Source organism: Muntiacus reevesi, chromosome 16 (genome assembly GCF_963930625.1).
Source record: "Muntiacus reevesi chromosome 16, mMunRee1.1, whole genome shotgun sequence".
In the NCBI taxonomy this organism is placed as follows: domain Eukaryota; kingdom Metazoa; phylum Chordata; class Mammalia; order Artiodactyla; family Cervidae; genus Muntiacus; species Muntiacus reevesi.
The window spans coordinates 35,172,931-35,194,587 of record NC_089264.1 but is presented as its reverse complement, the minus strand read 5'-3'; the positions used below and the strand labels follow the sequence as shown (position 1 = coordinate 35,194,587).

General features: G+C 36.1%; 1 protein-coding gene across 1 annotated transcript; it reads left to right on the top strand.

Moving 5' to 3' along the window:
- Positions 1-6,823: 6,823 nt before the first annotated feature.
- IBSP (integrin binding sialoprotein) lies at positions 6,824-20,606 on the top strand. The gene is made up of 7 exons (XM_065907484.1): positions 6,824-6,889; positions 9,222-9,289; positions 9,384-9,434; positions 9,530-9,607; positions 13,875-13,940; positions 18,848-19,021; positions 19,582-20,606. The coding sequence occupies exons 2-7, from the start codon at positions 9,236-9,238 to the stop codon at positions 20,092-20,094; spliced, it is 936 nt and encodes a 311-aa protein (XP_065763556.1). The 5' UTR covers positions 6,824-6,889; positions 9,222-9,235; the 3' UTR covers positions 20,095-20,606.
- Positions 20,607-21,657: the final 1,051 nt, after the last annotated feature.

The following is a 21,657-nucleotide window of genomic DNA, read 5'->3' as shown; positions in this document are numbered from 1 at the left end:
ATCCTGTTCTCAAAAATGCCTAACCTATTCAGAGCTCATGAGATAAGCAATCAGCCCTGATAGAGAAGGGTCATTACTATCACAGGAGTGCTTTGGAAACATAGAAGAGATACCAACCTAGCCAAGGTGAGGGTAGGAACCAGGACAGGTTTCCTAAAGATGTGACTTCAGAACTGATCCCTGAATGACTGGTCAGAGTTAGACAAAGTCAGCATGTGTAAGAGCCTAGAGAAAGAGACATGGTATAAAAGGAAGAAAATGAAATACTTTGCTGTGGCTTGAGTTTAGTGTGAGACAGGAAATTAAAGGAACAGGACCAGAGTCATATGTAAAAATCAATCACGAAGGGTCTTCTATGCAACTCTGAGAAGTTTAAATTTTACCCTGAGGATCCTAGAGTCATGGAGGATTTTAAGCAGATGTTGAAAATACACTACTGAAAATGCATTTTAGAAAGTTTGTTTTAGCCACAGTTTGAAAAATAAAGAGGTTCTTGTAGTAGCCCAGGTGAGACAACAGTGATCAAGTAAGATAATAGTTGTAGTGAGGGTGAATGGAAGTAAGATTTAAGGGGTGTGAAATTAACAGGACCACAGTGGGGTGGGAGGGGTAAAGGACAGACATGATAAGGATGATATCAAATTTCTAGTATGAACAACTGGAAAAAAAAATAGAAGGGCATCTGGGAATTTGAGATAATCTGGGAACTTCTAAGGGGATATTTCCATTATAAGTTTGATATGTATGACCCTGAAGGCAAGAGGAAAATATTAATTAAAAAAAAAAAAAAAGCCCAGCAGATGGATAAGTGAAACTATGGGAATGAAAAAGCTCATCCAGAAAGACTCTGGAGAATGTGAAGAGGAGATGGACAAGAAAAGAACCCTGGAGATATCAACATTTATCAACATTTAAAAGACAGCTAGAGAAAGAGGAGCACATGAGCGTAGTTGACAAATAGCAGGTGGGAAGGAAAGAGGAAACCAGAGAATGCAGTACCATGTATGTGGGAGGGAGGTAGAACTTTTGAAAGAGGAAAAAACAGTCAGCAGCATCAACTGCTATAGACACTACCTAGGAAAGTGACTGAAAAGTGCTCACTACAATCAATCAGCAAGAACTCATTGGTTAACCAGAATGAAGTCATTGGTAATACTAACGAGCTAAGTTTCTACAGAATTATGGGGACAGAGGCCATTCTGCTGTGGGCTGAGAAATAAGCTGAAGGTGAAGAAGCCATATAATTAAATACTGGTATCTCTTAAGAAACTTGACTGTGAAGAGGAAGAGAAAAATATATGAGTAGCTAGCTAGGTGGAAATATTATGGATGAAGGGGGGTTTTGTTTCTTTGTTTTATGAAAGAAACTCAAAAATTAAATTCCAGTGAAAGAGAGCCAATAGGGAGAAGTAGATAGTAAACTAGAGAGATAAACTCCCAGGGAAGGCTGTAGAGAGATCCAACCAGATTTGACTTTCATTCATTTATCTCTCTCCAAATCTTGTTTATTCAAAATTTGGAAGGAGACAAATTCAGAAACTTTTCCTTGGAGACAGGAACCACAACATAGAGAACAGTCTATAAGTATTCTTGGTTTACTTAGTTTACTGTCTGCTAATAGCATTGTGTGCTAACATATTTGCCTTCTCCTTTAGAAAGGACAAGGAATTCATTGATACATCTCATTATTGTTCACCTGGTGTCAATATATGAGAACGTCCAGTCTCATGTAAATAACCATAGATGTGGTTTTCCTGACTCTGTAAATAGCAATTTAAATAGATACAGTCCTTGCCCTCTAGAATCTCACAATAAAAAACAGATGACATGGACACATATCACCACCACCAGTACCACACAAGAGAATATGATGGTTCTTAAATAGGAATTTATATTAGGTACAGTTTGGTATTTGTTTTTTCTGGCTATGGAATATGTGCAAGTTTTGCTGGGAAATTGAGTGTGGTTAGGAAAAGCATTACTTGACTTTCACATAAACAGGAGAGGCCTGGGAGGTAAGGGGGGAGGGAGAACTTGATTGGATTATAAACTCTAATCAAAATAAATGTATCTCTTGTGGCTCCCACCACCCATGCTTATAATTCAATAAGTGATAGCAATTGATTGATTACATAAAAGTCCAGAGAAATACTGATGGGGAAAATTAGGCAAAAGTTGAACTGGTAAGCCTGGTTGGAGGGCAAAATGCATACTGGAAATAAAAAGGTTAAAGAGGTATGACACCTTAGATTGGGTAGAAAAGGGTCCAATGATGAAGTATCAAGAGCAACCAGGCTGATGGTGAGATAGCTCAGTAGAAGAACACTGTAGTTATGAGGGTTGATGTCCAAACTACATACTACTTTTGGTTTCAGAGAGAAAGAGTGGATGAGGGAGATATGGAAGGAACAGTAGAAGGGTTTAGTAATAACCAGAATGTTGGCATACCCAGAATGTTTAGCATTTTTCTGATAGAGAAGACAAAATTTTGACATTTCTTCTGGAAAATTCTAGGTTATTAAGATTTCAATTAAGACATGCAAAGAGATTTCACATGAAACTATGTTTTAGAATATTTATCTACTTCTTTGTTGTTGCTGTTGTTCAGTCACTATGTTGTGTCCGACTCTTTGTGACCCCATGAACTGCAGCACTCCAGGCTTCCTTGTCCCTCATTATCTCCTGGAACTTGTTCAAACTCATGTCCATTGAGTCAGTGATGCCATCCAACCATCTCATCCTCTGTTGCCCTCTTCTCCTTCTGCTCTCAATCTTTTCCAGCATTAGGGACTTTTCCAATGAGTCAGCTCTTTGCATCAGGTGGCCATCTACTTCTTAGACTTGGCTATTCATAAGTCTATATAGAGCATCTAGAACTCCATATTCTAGCAGGCAAGAAGTAATAAATGATGTTGGAAAGAAAAGTTGAGGGCAGAGTTTTTAGGTTGAGAGAGTTTAACCCAAGGTCAAAAGCTAGCAAGAGACAACACCAGGACTTCAGCTCAATCTTTGATTCTAAATCCTGTGGTCACAGAAGTCCAGGGACGGGGAAATAGGGAACATGCCACAGTTAGAATATTACTACCATAACCTGGCAAGAAGTAATGAGAACTTGAACAAAGGCAGAAGAGACAAGAAAAGAGGGAGGCTGGATTTCAAAGAAACTGTGGAGAAGTGTTAATAAGATTTGATAATTGAGTAAACATGGCAGGTAAGAAAGAAGTGTACATCACAATGAGTGTGGGGTTTTAGCAGAAACGACTCATCACACAGTGCAACTTAGTCGTGGCATCAATGAGATGAACGTATATTCATATGGCATCTAAGAGAATCAGTTCATAACAACCTGTTTAAATAAAGAAGACCATTATGATAGTGAGATTTCAACAAAAAGTTTTGCTGGATCTGTTGTGATTAAAAAAAAAAAGCAGTAAAGATCTGTGATTTTTTCCCTAGCACCACTCCTCAGAATGTTCCAATCAGCATGCATGAGTAAATGCAGCCAATTTAGATTAGAGGGTTCCTGGAAAGGATATATCAAGCTTAAATAATTTATAGAAAATAAGAGATTACAGAATGTTAGAAACAGGAAAAGTCTTAAAGATCACTTAGTTCAGTAATTTCCATTAAAAAAAACAACTATGTACAGACCTCTACAAACATATACAAAAGTGAAGAGCATAGTATAATGAATCTCCACTGACTTATCACCAATTTGATGATTATAAATTTATGGCCAACCTTGTTTCATCTTTTTTCCCCATCCCATATCTGTTTCATCCATAAATATTTTAAGATTGAATCTCTAAAAGATGAGAATTCTTTTAAAAACATAATATCATTATACATAAAACTTAACAATAATTTCTTAATACTATAAAACATGCAATTAGCAGTCAACATTTCTCTGTTTCATAATTTCTCTAGAAATGTCTCTGAAATCTTTTTAATCTATAGTTTCCCTTCTCTCTCTCTCTCTTTTTTTTTAAATTTTTGCTGCTAATAAGACAGAAACCAGGTAATATGTCTGATAAAGTTTCCCACTTTCTGAACTTTGCTGAATGCATCCCAATGATGTCATTTTAAATAGTCATATGTTTCCTATAATTTCTCTAGATATAGAGATTTCATCAGGTTCAAGTCCTACTGATTGGGACGAATGCTCCACAGGTGACGGAGGAATGATGGTTCAACTGACTGATGGTCAGTTCTTTTTTGGTGTGGAAATTCCCTTATTTTTAAAAGATGACTTAAATTGAAGTCTTCTTGAGGTTAAGTGGTTCATATGTTGGTAGAACAAACTTTCAGTCTTTTGATTCTCAGTTCTCAACCCCTTTTATTGTATCTTATACTATTAACAACTTACTGAGTGATCATATTGTACCAATTAACTCTGCTAGGAATTGCATGAGATGTGGCTGCACCAGTTCTCAAAGTTACCCAAGCCCTAAATCCAGAAATCATCCTAATCTTCTCCACTTCTCTAACTTCTACTGAGTCCTATTACTTTTATCTATTTAACATCACTTTTCTTTGCTCCATTCTTTCCATTTCCCACAGCTACTGCTTTAGTTTAGAACTTTACTGTTGCTTTTCTGGACCACTAAAACATCTTCTTGAAATTCTCCTCCTCCACAACAATCTCACTTCCCTCAATCCACCTCTGCCTTATCAACAAAAGATTTTTCCAAACTTCAATTCTAAATATATTGTTTTTCTGCTTTAATCTTTTGGGATTCTCTCATTTCCATGGTGGAGTCTGTACCCCTTAGTGCAGCCTAAGCCCCCTCCCTCGTCTGGCCTTTGCCCATCTGACCAACCTCATCTGTTCCTACATCCACTCACTATATTCCAATCTATTGAATCACTGAAGTTTTTTCAATGTACTAGCAAGGATACATAGCGATTAAAAATAGGCTCTAGAACTGGACTTGACTTTGGTCATTAGATTCCCCCATTTATTAGCCATCTAACCCAGGGCATACTTACCATCCCAGGGCCTCACTTGCCTCACCTGTAGATGGGAATAATCTCACAGAATTGTTTTCTGTGTGGGAAGGATAAGTAAAATTACATACACAAATGAAGAACTAGCATGAGAGAATTCAGTGAATGCTAGATACTGTTGCTATGTTTTTCGTATGTTTCCATATCCTTTAAACTCATTCCCAAGAATGTTTTTTCTCTTCATTCTTGATAACATCTTATCTATGGATAGTAAACTCCTATTCTGATGTCACAGCCCAGCTCCATTGCTCATGTGTCATTTAGAATTAAAACACCATACATTCATAGCGCCTCTAAACCTTGCATATATTTTGACTGCTCTGCCTCAGATCCATCTACGTGTGCATGCATGCATCAGTTGCTCACTCATGTCCAACTCTGTGACCCCGTGGACTGTAGCCCACCAGGCTCCTATGTCCATGGGATTTTCCAAGCAAGAATACTGGAGTGGGTTGCCATTTCCTCCTCCAGGGGATCTTCCTGACCCAGGGATTGAACCTGTGTCTCCTACAATGGAGGTGGATTCTAAAACTTTTAAAGACAAAGACAGGATCTGTCTTGTTTTTGGCTCTCCATCCTGGGACATTTGCTTTCCATTGTCCTGGGTCACTGGACAGTTCCGTAATTTAAAGTTTGGTAAACTGAACTAAGATGGGGTTGAGTTGAATTTTTACAGCTTATCCAATTGTCTTGACTATGAGTCTATATCTTTTATTTTTATTTATTTATTTTTTTGTTGTTGTTGAGTCTATATCTTTTAAACAACTTTCCTGAAACAAAAGACAATTTATCCAAAGCATCTAACAGGGTGACTGGCACATACGTTTAAAACTAGTACTCATTAATTTTTGGTTTCTCAGATAGACTTCACAGTTAGAGGAAGGTTTAATGACTGGGCAAGCATAATATGCAAGCTATTAAGCTAAGTTTCCCTTTGCAAATTAAAAAATTCAGTACTTTAGTTTATCAATCAGTTTCTTGTGTGTCTGGTTTCCATGAATCATCTCTATAACAACAGCTCACCCTTGCCAGCTCTAATCACTGTTTTCTATACCCATGGGAAAAAAATTAAATGTGAAAATGAACAGAAAAGAGGTATACTGAAGCCCAAGAAAATACACTGAGGTGACATTTCCTGTACAACAGAAAAAGACCATACAAGTAGATAGTCTAAAGAGGTTTATTTTACAACGCAAAAAGTGCAACCTGCTTCTCAGTAGCAGGATTCTCAAAAACTTAGTATAAATTTTATACTCAGCAATATATCTCAGGAAATATATTTTATAAATTCTGACATTTAATTAGTCCAAGTTTATTAGTCACTAAATCATATTTGAATAACATAAAATAATTGATTTTAAAGTATTAATTGCTTATCAGCTCCTGTCTTTTATTATTTAGTTTCTTTTGCTTTTTTTTACTAAACTAATAATGTAGGACTATTTCTGATTACAGTAAGTTTTCCTTCCTTTCAACATAGTGAAAATTTGCATAATTATGAAAATTTTAAACAGTTAAATCTCTTGCTATTTATTTTAATTCAAATCCAGTATATTTTTATATATATTCAGAACTCAAACTATTCATCTTCATCTTAACCTTCAATTAAATTCCACAATGCAAACCTCTTGGCACTAGAACCACAGTTCATGTTTATTCAACTGAGCTTGTGTCTTGAAAAAGTGTGGAAGTTCGGGAGTTTTCTGGTGAGAATCCACATTCTGACATCACTTTGGCCATGACAGTGATTGGCTGTGGGAAGGCAAAAAAGAGTTTATAGCCCACAAGAGTAAGTGAATGAGTGAGTGAGAGAGCAGAGAGAGTACTCAATCTGTGTCACTCACTCCTGGGAGCCTGCCTTCTCACTCCAGGGCTGCAAAAGGTAAGGTTTAATATAACAACTTCATTATCTTATAAATCAGACACTCTGCATTTCACATCTCTGGGCTTGGTTTTGAACATTCTATTTAAATATAGATATTAACACATTGTAGAGAATTGCTATGTAATATAACACTTGTTTATCATTAAACTAGTACCTCAGGTTTTAGATTCTTTTGAAAAGGCTGTTTATTAACCTATGTGTGTAAATAAGCTCTTATTATTATGAACATTAACTAGAAAATTATGCTTTCTACTTTCTATCTCTGTACCTCACAGATAACTGTTTTTACTCATTCTAACACATCAAGGTAACCTAACTGGAATACTATTTTGCATTTATAAATGTGCCTCAATGTATGTTGATTTCTCCATCAGTTATGCCTAATCTGTACTTCAGTTATAAACAATATTTTCCAAAATATATATTTGGTTTCAAAGTGTTAATATCTTATAGCTCTAAAATCAGAATGGAAAAATGCATAGTACTAGGGAAATAAATGATGCTGTTAGTTTATCATACTCTTCCCAATAAAAACTTGCAATTAGATTCTCAAAACAATCCTTTAAAAATTTTTGAATTGTTGTCTGGGTTAGTAGTGGGCACTATAGAGGTCTTCTGCTCTTGATGAATCACAAAGTAAATAAAATGAGATTTAGGTACACAGCCGATTGCTGCCTAGGTGAATCACTTCGTTCTTTTTATTTTATTCCTGTTATATTTTTATCTAGTTGTTTTTAAGGTTTGTTATGAGAAATTTTATACTCCAAAATCTTTCTACAGTTCTACATATTTACATTTTTAGCTCTTTAAGATACTGTAATTATTCCAACTCTTTTCATAAAGCTACAGAGCAGTAATCTTCCTGTTTGTTGGTGGGCTCCATCATGAATGGCCAAATTCAAAGTATTATTCAGAGAACCTCAATAGCAACGAAAGCTTCTTAAACAGACAAGTCCCCTTCAGGGGAAAGCCTCTTTATTCCCATGTGGCCATCAAGAACTAAAGTAGACAGGTCTGTGAGCAAGCTAACAAGCAGCAAAATCAAAGACCCACTCCGCCACAAAGACAGGTGACAGAGGACCCAAGACAGATTTTCCAGGCCTCTAACCTTCCTCTGTGTAATGTTTATTTTAGCTTCAGATACTCAATAAGGATGTGATAAATCATGACCAGTGATGATAAAATGCAGAATCTACTTTCAGATATAGTATATGACATGGATTTCATACATTTTAAATATTACTTCTCCCAGTGTATTTATGGGGAAATTCTGATCACCATTACATACTGCTTTTAAACATTGCCAAAGCTGTCACTCTGGAGGAGAACTCTCTCAGTTAAGTGTGTTGGTGGCTTTCAGCTAAGTTTGTTCAACTTTTATTAAATTAGGATTTTATCAAACAGAATGAAATTAGGATAGGATTTCATGATTGCTCTCCTTTGCCTGTGAGAAATCTATATGGAACTGAGATCTTTGCAAGGCTGCAAACCCCATGACTGCTCACAAACTACTCCTATTCTGAGAGTTGCGTCTTCTATTCCTCCATAGAACTGACATGACTATCATCCTGACCCTGGAAAGGCCCACATCCATTCCATAACAATCTCCCACACCAGTGATTATAAGCTTAAATGGAACTGGAGAACAATGTAATTTGAGGAGATTGCCTCTGATATCCCAAGATGAACTCTGATAACTTTTCTCATATATTTATCCTTAAACATGGATGTTGGGGTGCTACATGTTGTGAGAATAATATTTCACATATCATGGATTTTTTACACACATAAAAATTCAAGTAGTCTAAGATATCCATGGAAAAATGACTCTTAGTCTTCATAGTACAAACAAACTTTTAGTTTAAAAGCTATATAGGTGCTGGGAAGAGCCTGTAGGACAACTGGCATAAAAGTAATCATTCAAATGTATTCATTTTTTTCCTTAGTTTTTAATTATAAACAAAACAAACAGGTCACATAACTACACCAGCTGGTGTTCCATGCCAATGGTATTACGAGGTCTCCTCACCCCAATGTGAAACACACTAAGCATTCAAACTCTGGCAGTGATAAAATGGATTTTCATTTACAAGTCAGATCAGATAGGTTAAAACCAAATATGGAACTCATGATTATTCAAATAGATGGATAAAGTCTATCTTCTACCACTTACACAGAAGGAACAATTTTAAAACAAAAGCAGAAATTTGGTCCTAGTGAGTCAAAACTTTAATTGGACAAAAAATGAAAACAAATACATCTCTTAGTATGTGAAGAAAAGCTACATTCTTAGTTTTCCTCATTAACTTTACCACTTCGTTAATTCCAGAAGCAATCACCAAAATGAAGACAGTTTTAATTTTGCTCAGCATTGTGGGAATGGCCTGCGCTCTCTCAGTAAGTTCTTTACTAAAAACCTATAGTTATTTCCATTTTTTGTCTTTTGATATTAAAGAGAGGATATATAGTAACTGATTGCTCTTTTAAACAGATGAAAAATTTGCATCGAAGAGCCAAATTAGAGGATTCTGAAGAAAATGGGGTAATTCATTTTAGCATGATTCCTTGGTTCGACTACACTGACTCTAGATTTATTGTACATGAAACATGAATATATTATTTATTGTGTTCATGCAGGTATTTAAGTACAGGCCTCGATACTATCTTTATAAGCATGCCTACTTTTATCCTGCTCTAAAACGATTTGCAGTTCAAGTAAGTATAAAAATTAATTTTTTTCACTCTTTATAATTGAAAGGGGATTGAATTTAACTACAAAACACCTAAATTCAACTCTCACTGAAATTCAGCCAGAAAGACCACTTGCTAAAGCAGTCTGTTTTTAATATAATAAAGCTTATTCCCAAGTTTTCTCATAAAGCAGAGCTATACACTCACATAGAATAAACTCATTTGGGCCCAGTCTAGAATGATATAATGAAAGCAAACACCACAGAAGATTGAGTTCAGGTGTTTTGACTAATTCACTGACAAAGTGGACAGTTTTATCAGTTATTGACATTTAAGTGAAGCAGCCACTAACTGCCATATTCTAGGAGATTCAATACTGTCATATAGCTGTTTTATATCCAATAACGTAGAGTCCTTTAATTTAGGGGGAAATGAATTCATAAACAACAAAGACCATTACAAAATTCCTGATAATCTATGATTTGCTGAAGATTTTCTTAACCTTTGACGTGTGTAACTCACTAGAATAAGAATGGCTCAAGAATGCAAAGGAAAGAGAGAAATTCATGAAGCAAACTAAAAAACTTGTGAGAAAAACAAAACATCCTTAAAATTTGTAAACAAACAGAAAATAACTAACCACTAAAAATAAGAGTTTCTGTTTATACTGGGTTACTACCTGTGAAGAGGGTTCTGAAAACTAGAGGGTGTGGTGCTGATTTTAAATAGACAACAAACCAGCACTGTGCTATTTTTATTACTATACAGTTTGGGTTCAGGGCACCAATTATGCACCATCTGACCCAGGACTTCTGAGACACTAAAAGCAGTCAGGTCGCTGAAAACTATGCCTCAGCACAGTGGCTTGGCATAACATCCTGCCATATGTTGAGCTAACCCATTTCTAACTCATACAATGATAGGAAAAGATCATTTTAAAGTATTTCTAGCACCATAATAATTATGGGGAATGTGTGTAGCCGCAGAAATATGAGCACAGTGGATACAAGCATTGTGGGTTTTCAGAATTGCCTTCCATTCTTTTGTTTGCCCATAAAAAACAGTACTCATTTGAAATTTTGTTGTCTTTCTTAAACAAAATAGAAATGATAAATCATTCAAATTTTGGACTACTTCCTCAACTTTTCTAAAATATCATATACTTAGAGATATTCCTAGCTAGAAAATTTTACAGATATATACATGTGGTCCAATTCAAATATCCACACTGAAAAGATATTAGGAAAGGTTATATTTTTCCTTATTGATAGACCCAAACTTCACAGATTTTTAAGCAGATCTTTACTATTCAAAATTGCTACAGACTATATGCAGGTAGGTCTATCTCAAGCAATGTAGAATTTGTAAATAAGAGAGTTGTTTTAAAATAGAATTCGTAACACAACATTGTAAATAAACTATATGCCAACAAAAATTAAAAAAAAAAACTAAAGTAAATAAATAAAATAGAATCCAATAAAATATATCTCACAATCTAACAGTCTGAGCTAGTATTGATCTACTGTTCCACTTTACAAAGTTTGATTTCCAGGATGTTTCTCCTTGCATGTCTATTTATATGCTTCCATAGCTCTTAACTATTCATTTTCTTAAGTCTATTAAGTATTTAGTATGCAGATTATCACCCCCAAAATCATTAAGCTTCATTGGCTTTGAAATTCATGTTATATTCAGATGGAATCTTTGTTTTTATATAATCATTTCCAGAATACCAATATGCATGAAATATATTGATTGTCAGGCTGTCAGCCTATTGCAGTTTATCTGCTTGGCTCTAGAAATGGAAGTATAAATAAGGTTAATACCCTAAGCATTTTTAATTGAGGAAACTTTCTTTTATGATTAAAATATTTGATTAGTGTGTAAACTCTTAGCAAGGACTTTATCTTATATTTCTTTTATCAGACTCATCTCAGTTATCACAGTACTTGACATGGAAAAACTGCCCATATTTCCAACTTCCTCTCTTGCTATGATTCTGATTATCAGTACAACACCTGGAATGTGTCTTCTGGAATTGAAAAAATCCAGTAAGGATAGAGATTGGAAGGAGTATATGAAAGACTTCCAGAAGGATCTGTAGGACTTGGTAACAACTTGGTAATAAGGCCTAACTGAAAGAAAGGAGAATAAAAAAATGCTGAGGCTTCAAGGCATTTCAAGCAGTTTTAAAATTATCTTTACGTAGGTACTAATTGTGGCTGAAGTAGAATGAAAGCTAGGGGTGAGGAAGCTTGTAAAATGATTAAAACACTCCCACTGAGTATGATTTTAACACCTTTAGACCATGAAATTTTTGTACCTTGTTTTATGTCCCTGGATAAGTTCCAGAGTTTCCTGGTTTATAGTCTATGGGAACTTGAATAGAATTTTTATCCTGCTGTTGTATGAAAATCAAATAAATCTTAATTACATTAAAAAACCACTCCTGCTGAGACAAAATACACTACACAAATAAGCTGTCCTCTCTCTGTTTAATTTAACTAACAAACAGAAATAGTTTCAATAGAACCTTATGCTTTTTTCACCTCTGGGCCAGGGAAGACACAGCCATTAAGGTCATGGCAGTGGAAGAGAGTCTAATTGTTCTCTTTTCCACCCATGATTATTCTTGGCTCAAGGGGACAAGCATTCCTTTCCCTGGGTGTATGGCATGGCCACCTGAAGAATGAGCCCAACAGGCAGAGACCTGAGCAGTACTGGGACATAAATATTCCCTCAACTGATCTCTCACCCTAAGGTTCTTCTATAGCTATGTTTTCTAAGACCCACAGTACTTCACAAGTCACCAGAATCAAAGATAAATTTGCAGGGCAGAAAATGATAGAATCTCATGTTGGGTTTTTACTTATACCAAGGATAAATAGTGGTTGCAGAAAAAGAAGGAAAATTCAATTGGGATTAACATTTCCTTTTGAAAAGTAGCAAAGTTGGGACTTCTCTGGCCCAGTGGCTAAGACTCTGAACTCCCAATGCAGGAGGCCTAGGTTCAATCCCTGGTCAGGGAACTAGGCCCTGCATGCCACAACTAAGAACTGTAAATATACATAAATATTTATGTATAAATAAATACATAAATAAATATTTTAAAAAACATAGCAAAAATCATTAGCTTTTATTTTTATATAGACTCCTTGGTTTAATTTATTCTCATTCAATATTGAGCTTTTTAGAGAAATGGTACTCATAAATTTCCTAAATAGGTAAATTATTTTATCTTCTTATATAACCTATATCTCTTCTATGAATTTTTCTCTCATAAAGTTTTATAGACATACACATACTTCAATTTAGGAATGACTTTAATTAGATTGGGCTTCCCTGATGACTCAGACAGTAAAGCGTCTGCCTGCAGTGTGGGAGACCCAGGTTCAATCCCTGGGTTGGGAAGATCCCCTGGAGAAGGAAATGGCAACCCACTTCAGTATTCTTGCCTGGAAAATTCCATAGACTGAGGAGTCTGGTAGGCTACAGTCCATGGGGGTCACAGAGTCAGACACAACTGAGCGACTTCACTTTAATTAGATTAAAAGGTACTAAAATTATACGCAAATTTAATTTCAAGTCAAAGTCTAATTTAAATTCACCAGGAGAGCTCATCATTTAAGAAAATCATCCAGGTGGTGCTACTGATAAAGAACCTGCCTACAGTGCTGAAGAAAAGGAGACACAGATTAGATACTTAGGTTGGGAAGAGCTCCTAGAGGAGGGCTTGGCTACCCGCTCCAGTATTCCAGAATCCCATGGACAGAGGAACCCAGCGGGCTACAGTCCACAGGGTCACACAGAGACGGACACGACTGAAGAGACTTAGAACACAATAACTTATATTTTGTAATAATTCAAATTATCATTTCATTCATATTTTATAAAGAAAATGAAACAATGGTATCTATGTTTTAGCTTAAGATTTGCTGTGAACTGGTTGGAGAATTCAGCCATTGTGAGCTTCAGATTCCTTCTCTGTAAAATAAAAATATTGGGCCAGATGATCCTCTCATTCTCTCAGAGCTAAGTCATTCTGCCATTCATTGCTCTAGTTTTTACACACAAAACGCTTTAACATATTGTCAATGCTTTTGAAGTTAAAAATGGAGCATTTCAAAGCATATCTTGGTCACTGTAAAATACACCTTTTTCTCTAATCCCGTTTTGTATATGTCTAGTCTCTTCATATCTTTCTCACAGTAGCTGAGAACTGTTCTAAGTAAATAAATACATATGTACATATATTCATATGTGTATGAATTCATGTATACATATTTTTTAGAGTAGTAGTGACTCATCTGAAGAAAATGGAAATGGTGATAGCTCAGAAGAGGAGGAGGAAGAGGAGGTAAGGAATTTCTGCAGTCTTTTTTTTTTTTAATAACAAACCAGACAGCACAAAATAAATAAATAGGAAACTAGTTTCCTGAAGCTTAGACTCAGCAAATAGCCACTGCCAGCTTACCAACTGCCCCCAGTCTTCTATTTTGGAGAAGGGGGGTATTATTTAAATTATAATTAACTAAAACGACCTGTTTAAAACACTATTACAGTTTGGGGTTAAAGTTACCTGTAAGTGGTACATGAATACAAAAGTATATCCATTTTAAGTGGAAGAAATGTTGATTCTAAAAAAAAACGAAGAAAGCATTATTTACATTTATAGATGGACAGAGTGTGATGGTGAAAGGTAAATACATAATAATCCTAAACTTAGTGCAATACTTGTTTTATGTATTGCACTGTTTATAAGGACTGAACTTTAAAAATTCAGTTTGATGAGTGGGTAGTATAAGAAAATTAGTCTTAGATTCTCTACAGTGTTATTGTGTCATCTGCCTTTCTTTCTTTTTTAATGTTCATTTATTTATAGTTGTGCTGGATCTTTGTTGCTGTGTGCATGCTTTCTCTAGCTGTGAGTGGGGTTACTCTAGTTGCAGTGCTTGGGTTTCTCATTGTGGTGGCTTCTTTTGTTGCGGCGAGCTCAGTAGTTGTGGCCCATGGGCTTAGTTGCCCTGTGGCACGTGGAATCCTCCCAGACCAGGGATCGAACTCATGTCCCCTGAATTGGCAGGCAGATTCTTAACCACTGGACCACCAGGGAAGTGCCTCATCTGCCCGTCTTGACTCACACAGTAGGGTTGTTCTTTTTAATTGGAAATTCATATGTCTTTTTGTCTAATAATAAAATTCATGTCCTTGCAGAAATGCAAATACTCAAGATGTAGAAATACCTTTCTACACAGTACTACAAATTAGTGTAGCTCATGGCTAAAATTCTACATAACCTGGAAATTGTACTAGCGTGTTTACAGCTAATATCCTTGCCCATGCAAACTACTATTTAGGTACATTTTCCTGGATAGTCAATTATAGCTATCCACTGGTTTGGGAACCTTCTAAATTCAGGTATTCTTAGGTGCTATTTATGAAGGGACAATGACAGTCCAAAATGGATCATGGATAAATGTCTGCTATCCTGAAAACAAAGTGGTATGGGAACTTTAAAAGTGACAAATAATTAGTTTAATTTTTTAAACCATAAAATAACATTTTCAGTACCATAATTTAACCCGACAGCTTTTAAAGGAAGACCCTACAAGAATGTCAAGCCAGTACCAGGAAAAATGCCACCTATTAAATCCCACAAAATTTTGCCTGGAGTTCCACATACTAATCTTACACAAGAACTAAACTAAATAGGGTAATCCATTTAACTACAGCTGTTTGCTGTACAGTGACTGTAAAACTGCCTTACCAGCTAGATTTCCGAATTGGATTGCATACCTTTTGGCAATGGTTCTTCATTTGTTGTAATGGTGGTTGGGGATAGAAGAAGATTAAGAATCCTTCAGGACTCTGATGAAGTCTCACCTACTCAATATTTTCCCAACAGTCTATGAACATTTCTAGTCCTCTCAGAACTTATCTGCAAACTCCCAAGACCCAAGACCTTGAGACCACAGGTTACAACCTCTGTTTTGAGGATGAACAGTGCTGTAATCTCTTTTGCATCTCTTCACGTTGCCCAGCTCAGATTCTTATATGTATTTAGTGCCCAGTCAATATTTGGTGGTTTGGTTTTAGAACTTCAGAGGAATAAATGCTCCAAAGACCATTCATTCAAAGTGATAATAGAACACTGCATGAATAAAATTGGTAGTCTTCCGTCCTGAAGAGAATTTAGAACTTCTTTTTTCCCCATCTCTTCTCTAAAATTTCACTGGCAATTTAGGTTAAATACAGAGTCCCCGGGAATTGTATTCCCAGGATCAGGTGCTTAGGCATATTTTCTACTTCATGATCATACATTTTTTTCCCCTCTCCTAAATTATCCAGTCTCACATTTTAAAGTTTTATTGACACATTGGCTTCCATTGTGGCTCAGCTGGTAAAGAATAGGCCTGCAATGTGGGAGACTTGGGTTCTATCCCTGGGTTGAGAAGATCCCCTGGAGAAGGGAAAGGCTACCCACCCTAGTATTCTGGCTTGGAGAATTCCATGGACTATACAGTCCATGGGTCGCAAAGAGTCAGACATGACTGAGTGACTTTCACTTTCAACATACATAACACAATTATCGTAAGACTGTAGATGATTGAAATTTCAGAAATCGAACACTTTAAGTCTTACCCAGAACCTATAGAAAAAGCAGCACGTGTTTTGTGCTCCATTCCATTCATTAATCAATCCCACCAAGGGCAAATGCTATGATGACTCCTATCAGAAAGATTGTTTTTGGCTCTTTCTGTGTTTCATTCACAAACACACATGAATATATGGAATCATGCAGCATATACGCTTTTACATGTAGCTTCTTTCACTCTCAGCTTCAGAGACTGACCCATATGGTTCTGTAGTTATAAGTCATTTGTTTTCAATATCAGTGTTTCATCATGCCTGTGTATCACAATGTGCTAACCTTCTGTTGATGGGCAGTTAAGGAGTTTTCAGATTTGGGCTGTGACCACAGAGTGCCGCTGTAAATGGTCTAGCACTCCTACTGGTGAACATGTGCATTCATTTCTGGAGGCCACTCTATCTAGACGTGAAATGTCTATGTTGAAAGGTCTGCATATGTTCATCCTGAGGAGACGCCACCAACAGCTTCCCACAGCCAAGATACTAATGTAAACTCCCACTATCCCTATAGGAGCATTCCATCAGCTCTACATTCTCATCAACACGTTTCTTTCAGCCATTTTAGTCATTCTAGTGGGTTAATAATATACTCAAGTACAAACGACTGTTAATTTTTCTATTCAAAAAGATATTTGAGGTCTAGGGCTTCCCTGGTGGCCCTGATGGTAAAGAATTAATCTGCAATGCAGGAGACCTGAGTTTGATCCCTGGGTCAGGAAGATCCCCTGGAGAAGGGAATGGCTATCTACTCCAATATTCTTGCCTGGAGAATTCCATGGACAGAGGAGCCTGGCAGACTATAGTCCATGGGGTTGCAAAGAGTTGAACATGACAGAGCGACTAACACACATACATCCATCAAAAGTTTGACCTACTTTCCCTTTTAAGTCACTGCAGCAGAACCACCTTAAATAAAGAACCAGAAAAAGAAAGGGTGTTGTAGGAGAAAATAGAGAATCCTACGAATTGGGAGCCTGAATCTGTGGTCACCCCTGCTGCTAATGAAATGCCATGTCTTTGACCTCATCCTAGTCGTTTGTCCCACTGGACCTCAGTTTTTTCACTTGTGAAACAAGTGTGAAGGACCCAATCTGTATATTTTCCTACCCAAATGAGCTTTCCTCTTTCTCCCCTAAAAGGTTTAGTCTGTTGGACTAAAGTATATAAACATGAAAAAGTAAATAAACAGTATGACGTTTGTGGAATATTTGACAAAGTTAGCTTGGCAACTGTTTTGAGGTGGACTCTAGTAGTCCCAAGCGTTCATGAAACAGTAAAATTTACAAATCTGATGAAACAGACATAGATCATTTTAGTAATAAGAAAAGCTAAATGTGGCTTTTGTTTGTTTGTTTTAAAGTCTTAAAATATAAGATGCCTAGTTAAAGTTATCCTAACATATAATCCCTTTAAAATTGTATTGAAATAAATTCACTTTTCTAGTACTCATTTAAACTAAATAAATTCTCTGTGTATGAATTCCTGACTTTCAATACTAGCTATGAATTACTTTGGGAGATTAACTCAGTCAACAGTTTATTGCCTAACAACAAGGGGTAAAGACAAAATAGTAAAATATTGAAGATGATAAAAATATTCATAGAGGAGTAGTAATTTTTAGAAAACATCTTCCTACAATAACATAATACATCAGTAAGAATTTACTGGAGTATTTAGTTTCTTCATTTCACAGAAAAAAATCATGGAATCTCTTGAATACTGCACATAGCTCAGAACTGGCTTATATGTTAGCAGATGGATTTTGAATTTAATATATATCTCTTTTTCTTTAAATACTCTTGAAAGTAAATTAAATACATTAACTTCTTTTTTTTTTTTATAGTACATAAGACATGCAATTAACTTGTTTGAAGACAGAGGGTTCTATAAAAAAAGAAAATTCCTTAAAATAAAAACATCCTAGGTGTAGTGTGGGCAATTCACATAAATCCTCCTCCTCATCGAAAATCATCGTGGTACAATAAAAGGGCTCAATTTTTCTTTTAGTTAGAAAGATATAGTTTCGTCACTCACCATAAGACTTTAGTTAATTATTTAATTTATCTGAGCTTACTTTCCTTTTCTAAAGAGTATAAGTAATAATCTTACCTTACAAGGTATCTCTAGGGAATAAGAAAATAAGTCTAAATTTCTCAGCTTATTTGTCAGCAAATATAGTAATTAATGTACTATCACATCACAGTAGTTATTAATATGACTTCAAGCTGCTTCAGTCGTGTCCAACTCTGTGCAACCCCATAGATGGCAGCCCACCAGGCTCTGCCATCCCTGGGATTCTTCAGGCAAGAACACTGGAGTCTAAGCTATATATGCTATGATACCATATAGTCAGATGTGCTGAAATTATTACATAAATATTTTTGAATTGGTTAAATAGAATATAGAAATATCTAAAACACACCATAGTGAGGTAAATAGGGTAAAAATATTTTGAATTCCAAGAAGAAGCCAAGTTGTCAACACTGGGCGACAAGATGGCTGAGGGAAACCATCGACCATTGTTATTTTCCCAATAATGGTTCATGACTCCAACAAATCTTCAGTTATCTTTCAGCTAAAATAATTTTTTCTTGCTCTGGACATTTTCAACAGGAGACTTCAAATGAAGAAGGAAACAATGGAGGGAATGAAGATTCTGATGAAAATGAAGATGAAGAATCAGAGGCTGAGAATGCCACCCTTTCTACTACCACACTTGGCTATGGAGAGGAGATTACACCTGGAACTGGACACATAGGTCTAGCTGCCATCCGGCTTCCCAAGAAGGTAACAATGCCTCCAAAATGTTCAATCTGCTTTCCTTTCTTTACTGAAGTCCGAGGTTATCCTGACACTATACATACAATATTTTATATTATCTTCATTAACTTAGTGAAAAAGTAAAAGCAGGTACAATATCCTTATTTACAAATAAATAAGGAGAGATCTTTTCCTAGGCAAGATCTCTTCCCATGTTCTTACACTGACTTTTCAACATTATCACAGAAGACCAAGGCCAAGCATCTTAGCAATGGATAAAAAGTGCTGCATTTCTGGGAAGAGGTTTCCAAGGCAGAGAAAGCAGGTAGCAAAGTTATAGAAAGTATCTCCCACAGAAAAGACTTATTTATCAAGTGGCTTTTTTTCCATTAGCATCCAATGACAAAGGTACTAATTCTGAATTTAAAACCTCCACCAGGTTCTTTTGTAAGTTAAACTGATTTCAATTCAAAATTGCATGTAGTACAATAATGTCAGTACAGAAAGCTTGTGTTGGATGAAACAATGACCTTAAGTTTTATGTTTTTCACATCTAGATTTGAATTCTTTCAAACTTTTCCTTATAGGTTGGGGTTACAGGAAAGAAGTCTACAAAAGAGGATGAGAGTGATGAAGAAGAAGAGGAAGAAGAAGAGGAAGAAGATGAGGCAGAAGTGGATGACAATGAGCAAGGCATAAATGGCACCAGCAGCAACAGTACAGAGGTAGACAATGGCCATGGCAGCAGCGGCGGGGATAATGGAGAGGAAGAAGGCGAAGAGGAAAGTGTCACTGAAGCCAATACAGAAGGAACCGCAGTGGCTGGAGAGACCACTATTTCTCCAAATGGTGGGTTTAAATCTACAACCCCACCCCAGGAGGTCTATGGGACCACCCCACCACTGTTTGGGAAAACCACCACCCCTGGGGAGTATGAACAAACAGGTACCAATGAGTATGACAACGGGTACGAAATCTATGAAAGTGAGAATGGAGATCCTCGTGGGGACAGTTATCGAGCCTATGAGGATGAGTATAGCTACTATAAAGGGCGTGGCTATGACAGCTATGATGGTCAAGATTACTACAGCCACCAGTGAAGGCCCAGACTGGGATGAGTTCACCCATTCTGGGATTTTGTGTGGCTACCCTTTTCAAAGTTCAACTCAGGAAGGTGCAATACAACTAATGTGCATTTTATAATATGGAATGGTGCTACTGTTCCAAAGTGGTTTTCTGTAATTGCTTCTGCAAGTAATGGGCTTCTTATTGCTTTTCCCTAGTATATTATTGAAAGGTCGTAAATCAGGGCCATTCATCAAGTGGTAAACCAATGCATGAGATAGTGTGTGACTGAGTATTTTGAGGTTGTAGTCCTATAAATAGTAATTTTAATGTGTTTCCACTAACTGCTAAAACATATTCTGTGCAAGAGCTGCTTCTTAGAAGAGATTAGATTCACTAACATTAGTGACACTGTATACAATAAATGTGCAGTTCTTTAATCACACTACCTGTCACTGTATATTAGGTTTAATTATCACTGTCATGTATTTTTATGTGACCTGTATGTATATTGTATCTATGGATTTTATCACAAATAAAAATGCAACCCTTCAGATGTGTTATAATTATGAAAAAAAAATTCAGGATGGGAAAAGGTGAGACCAGAGGGAGAACAATTCAGCTAAAGGACAAAAGTTTATTTCTACTATGGTTTAAAACTCAGAAAGACTATAGACATTTTCTCATGGATAAATTAACTTGACTAAGATTTTGACATGCTTGTGGGCAGACTCAGCCATGTATATCATGATAAATAGCTTTTATTAGACTTGCCAGATTTTATGAATAAAAATGTAGGATACCTAGTTAAATTTGAATTTCAGATAAATAATGAGTAACTCATTAGTATAAATATGTGCCATGCAATATTTGGCCTTTGTGAACTATTTGGGACATATTTGTACTAAATGAATGATTTATTATTTGAAATTTAAGTTTAATTGAATGTCCTGTTACATCTGGCAACCCCATACCTATTTGATTTGGTTTTAGGTAGGGTAGGGGTGGGATGAGGTAGAAAACTCTTACACATACATCAACCCATCATCTCTTAATTTTTTATTATGAAAAAAAACCAAGCCTTAAGAAAGGTTGGGTAACTAGTACATAAGCACCTAGATTCACCAATGGTTAACATTTTGCCACATTTATCTCTATTTCTGTGTGCCTACCTTCATATGTGTGTGTATATATATATACACACATATATATACATATATATATATCTTTGCTGTTGTTCAATCTTTTTCAAGTATTTGAGACCCCATGGACTGCAGCATGCCAGGATTCCCTGTCCTTCACCAGGAGATGTATGTATGTATATATATGGTTGTGGAGTCGCTCAGTTGTGTCCAACTCTTTGTGACCCCATGGACTGTAGCCCACCAGGCTCCTCTGTCCATGGGATTTTCCAGGCAAGAGTACTGGAGTGGGCTGTCATTTCCTTCCCCAGGGGATCTTTGTGATCCAGGGATCAAACCTGGGACTCCCACATTGTAGACAGACGCTTTACCGTCTGAGCCACCAGGGAAGTCTGAACAGCAATCCAAAAAAAAAAAAAATATATATATATATATATATATATATATATGTATGTA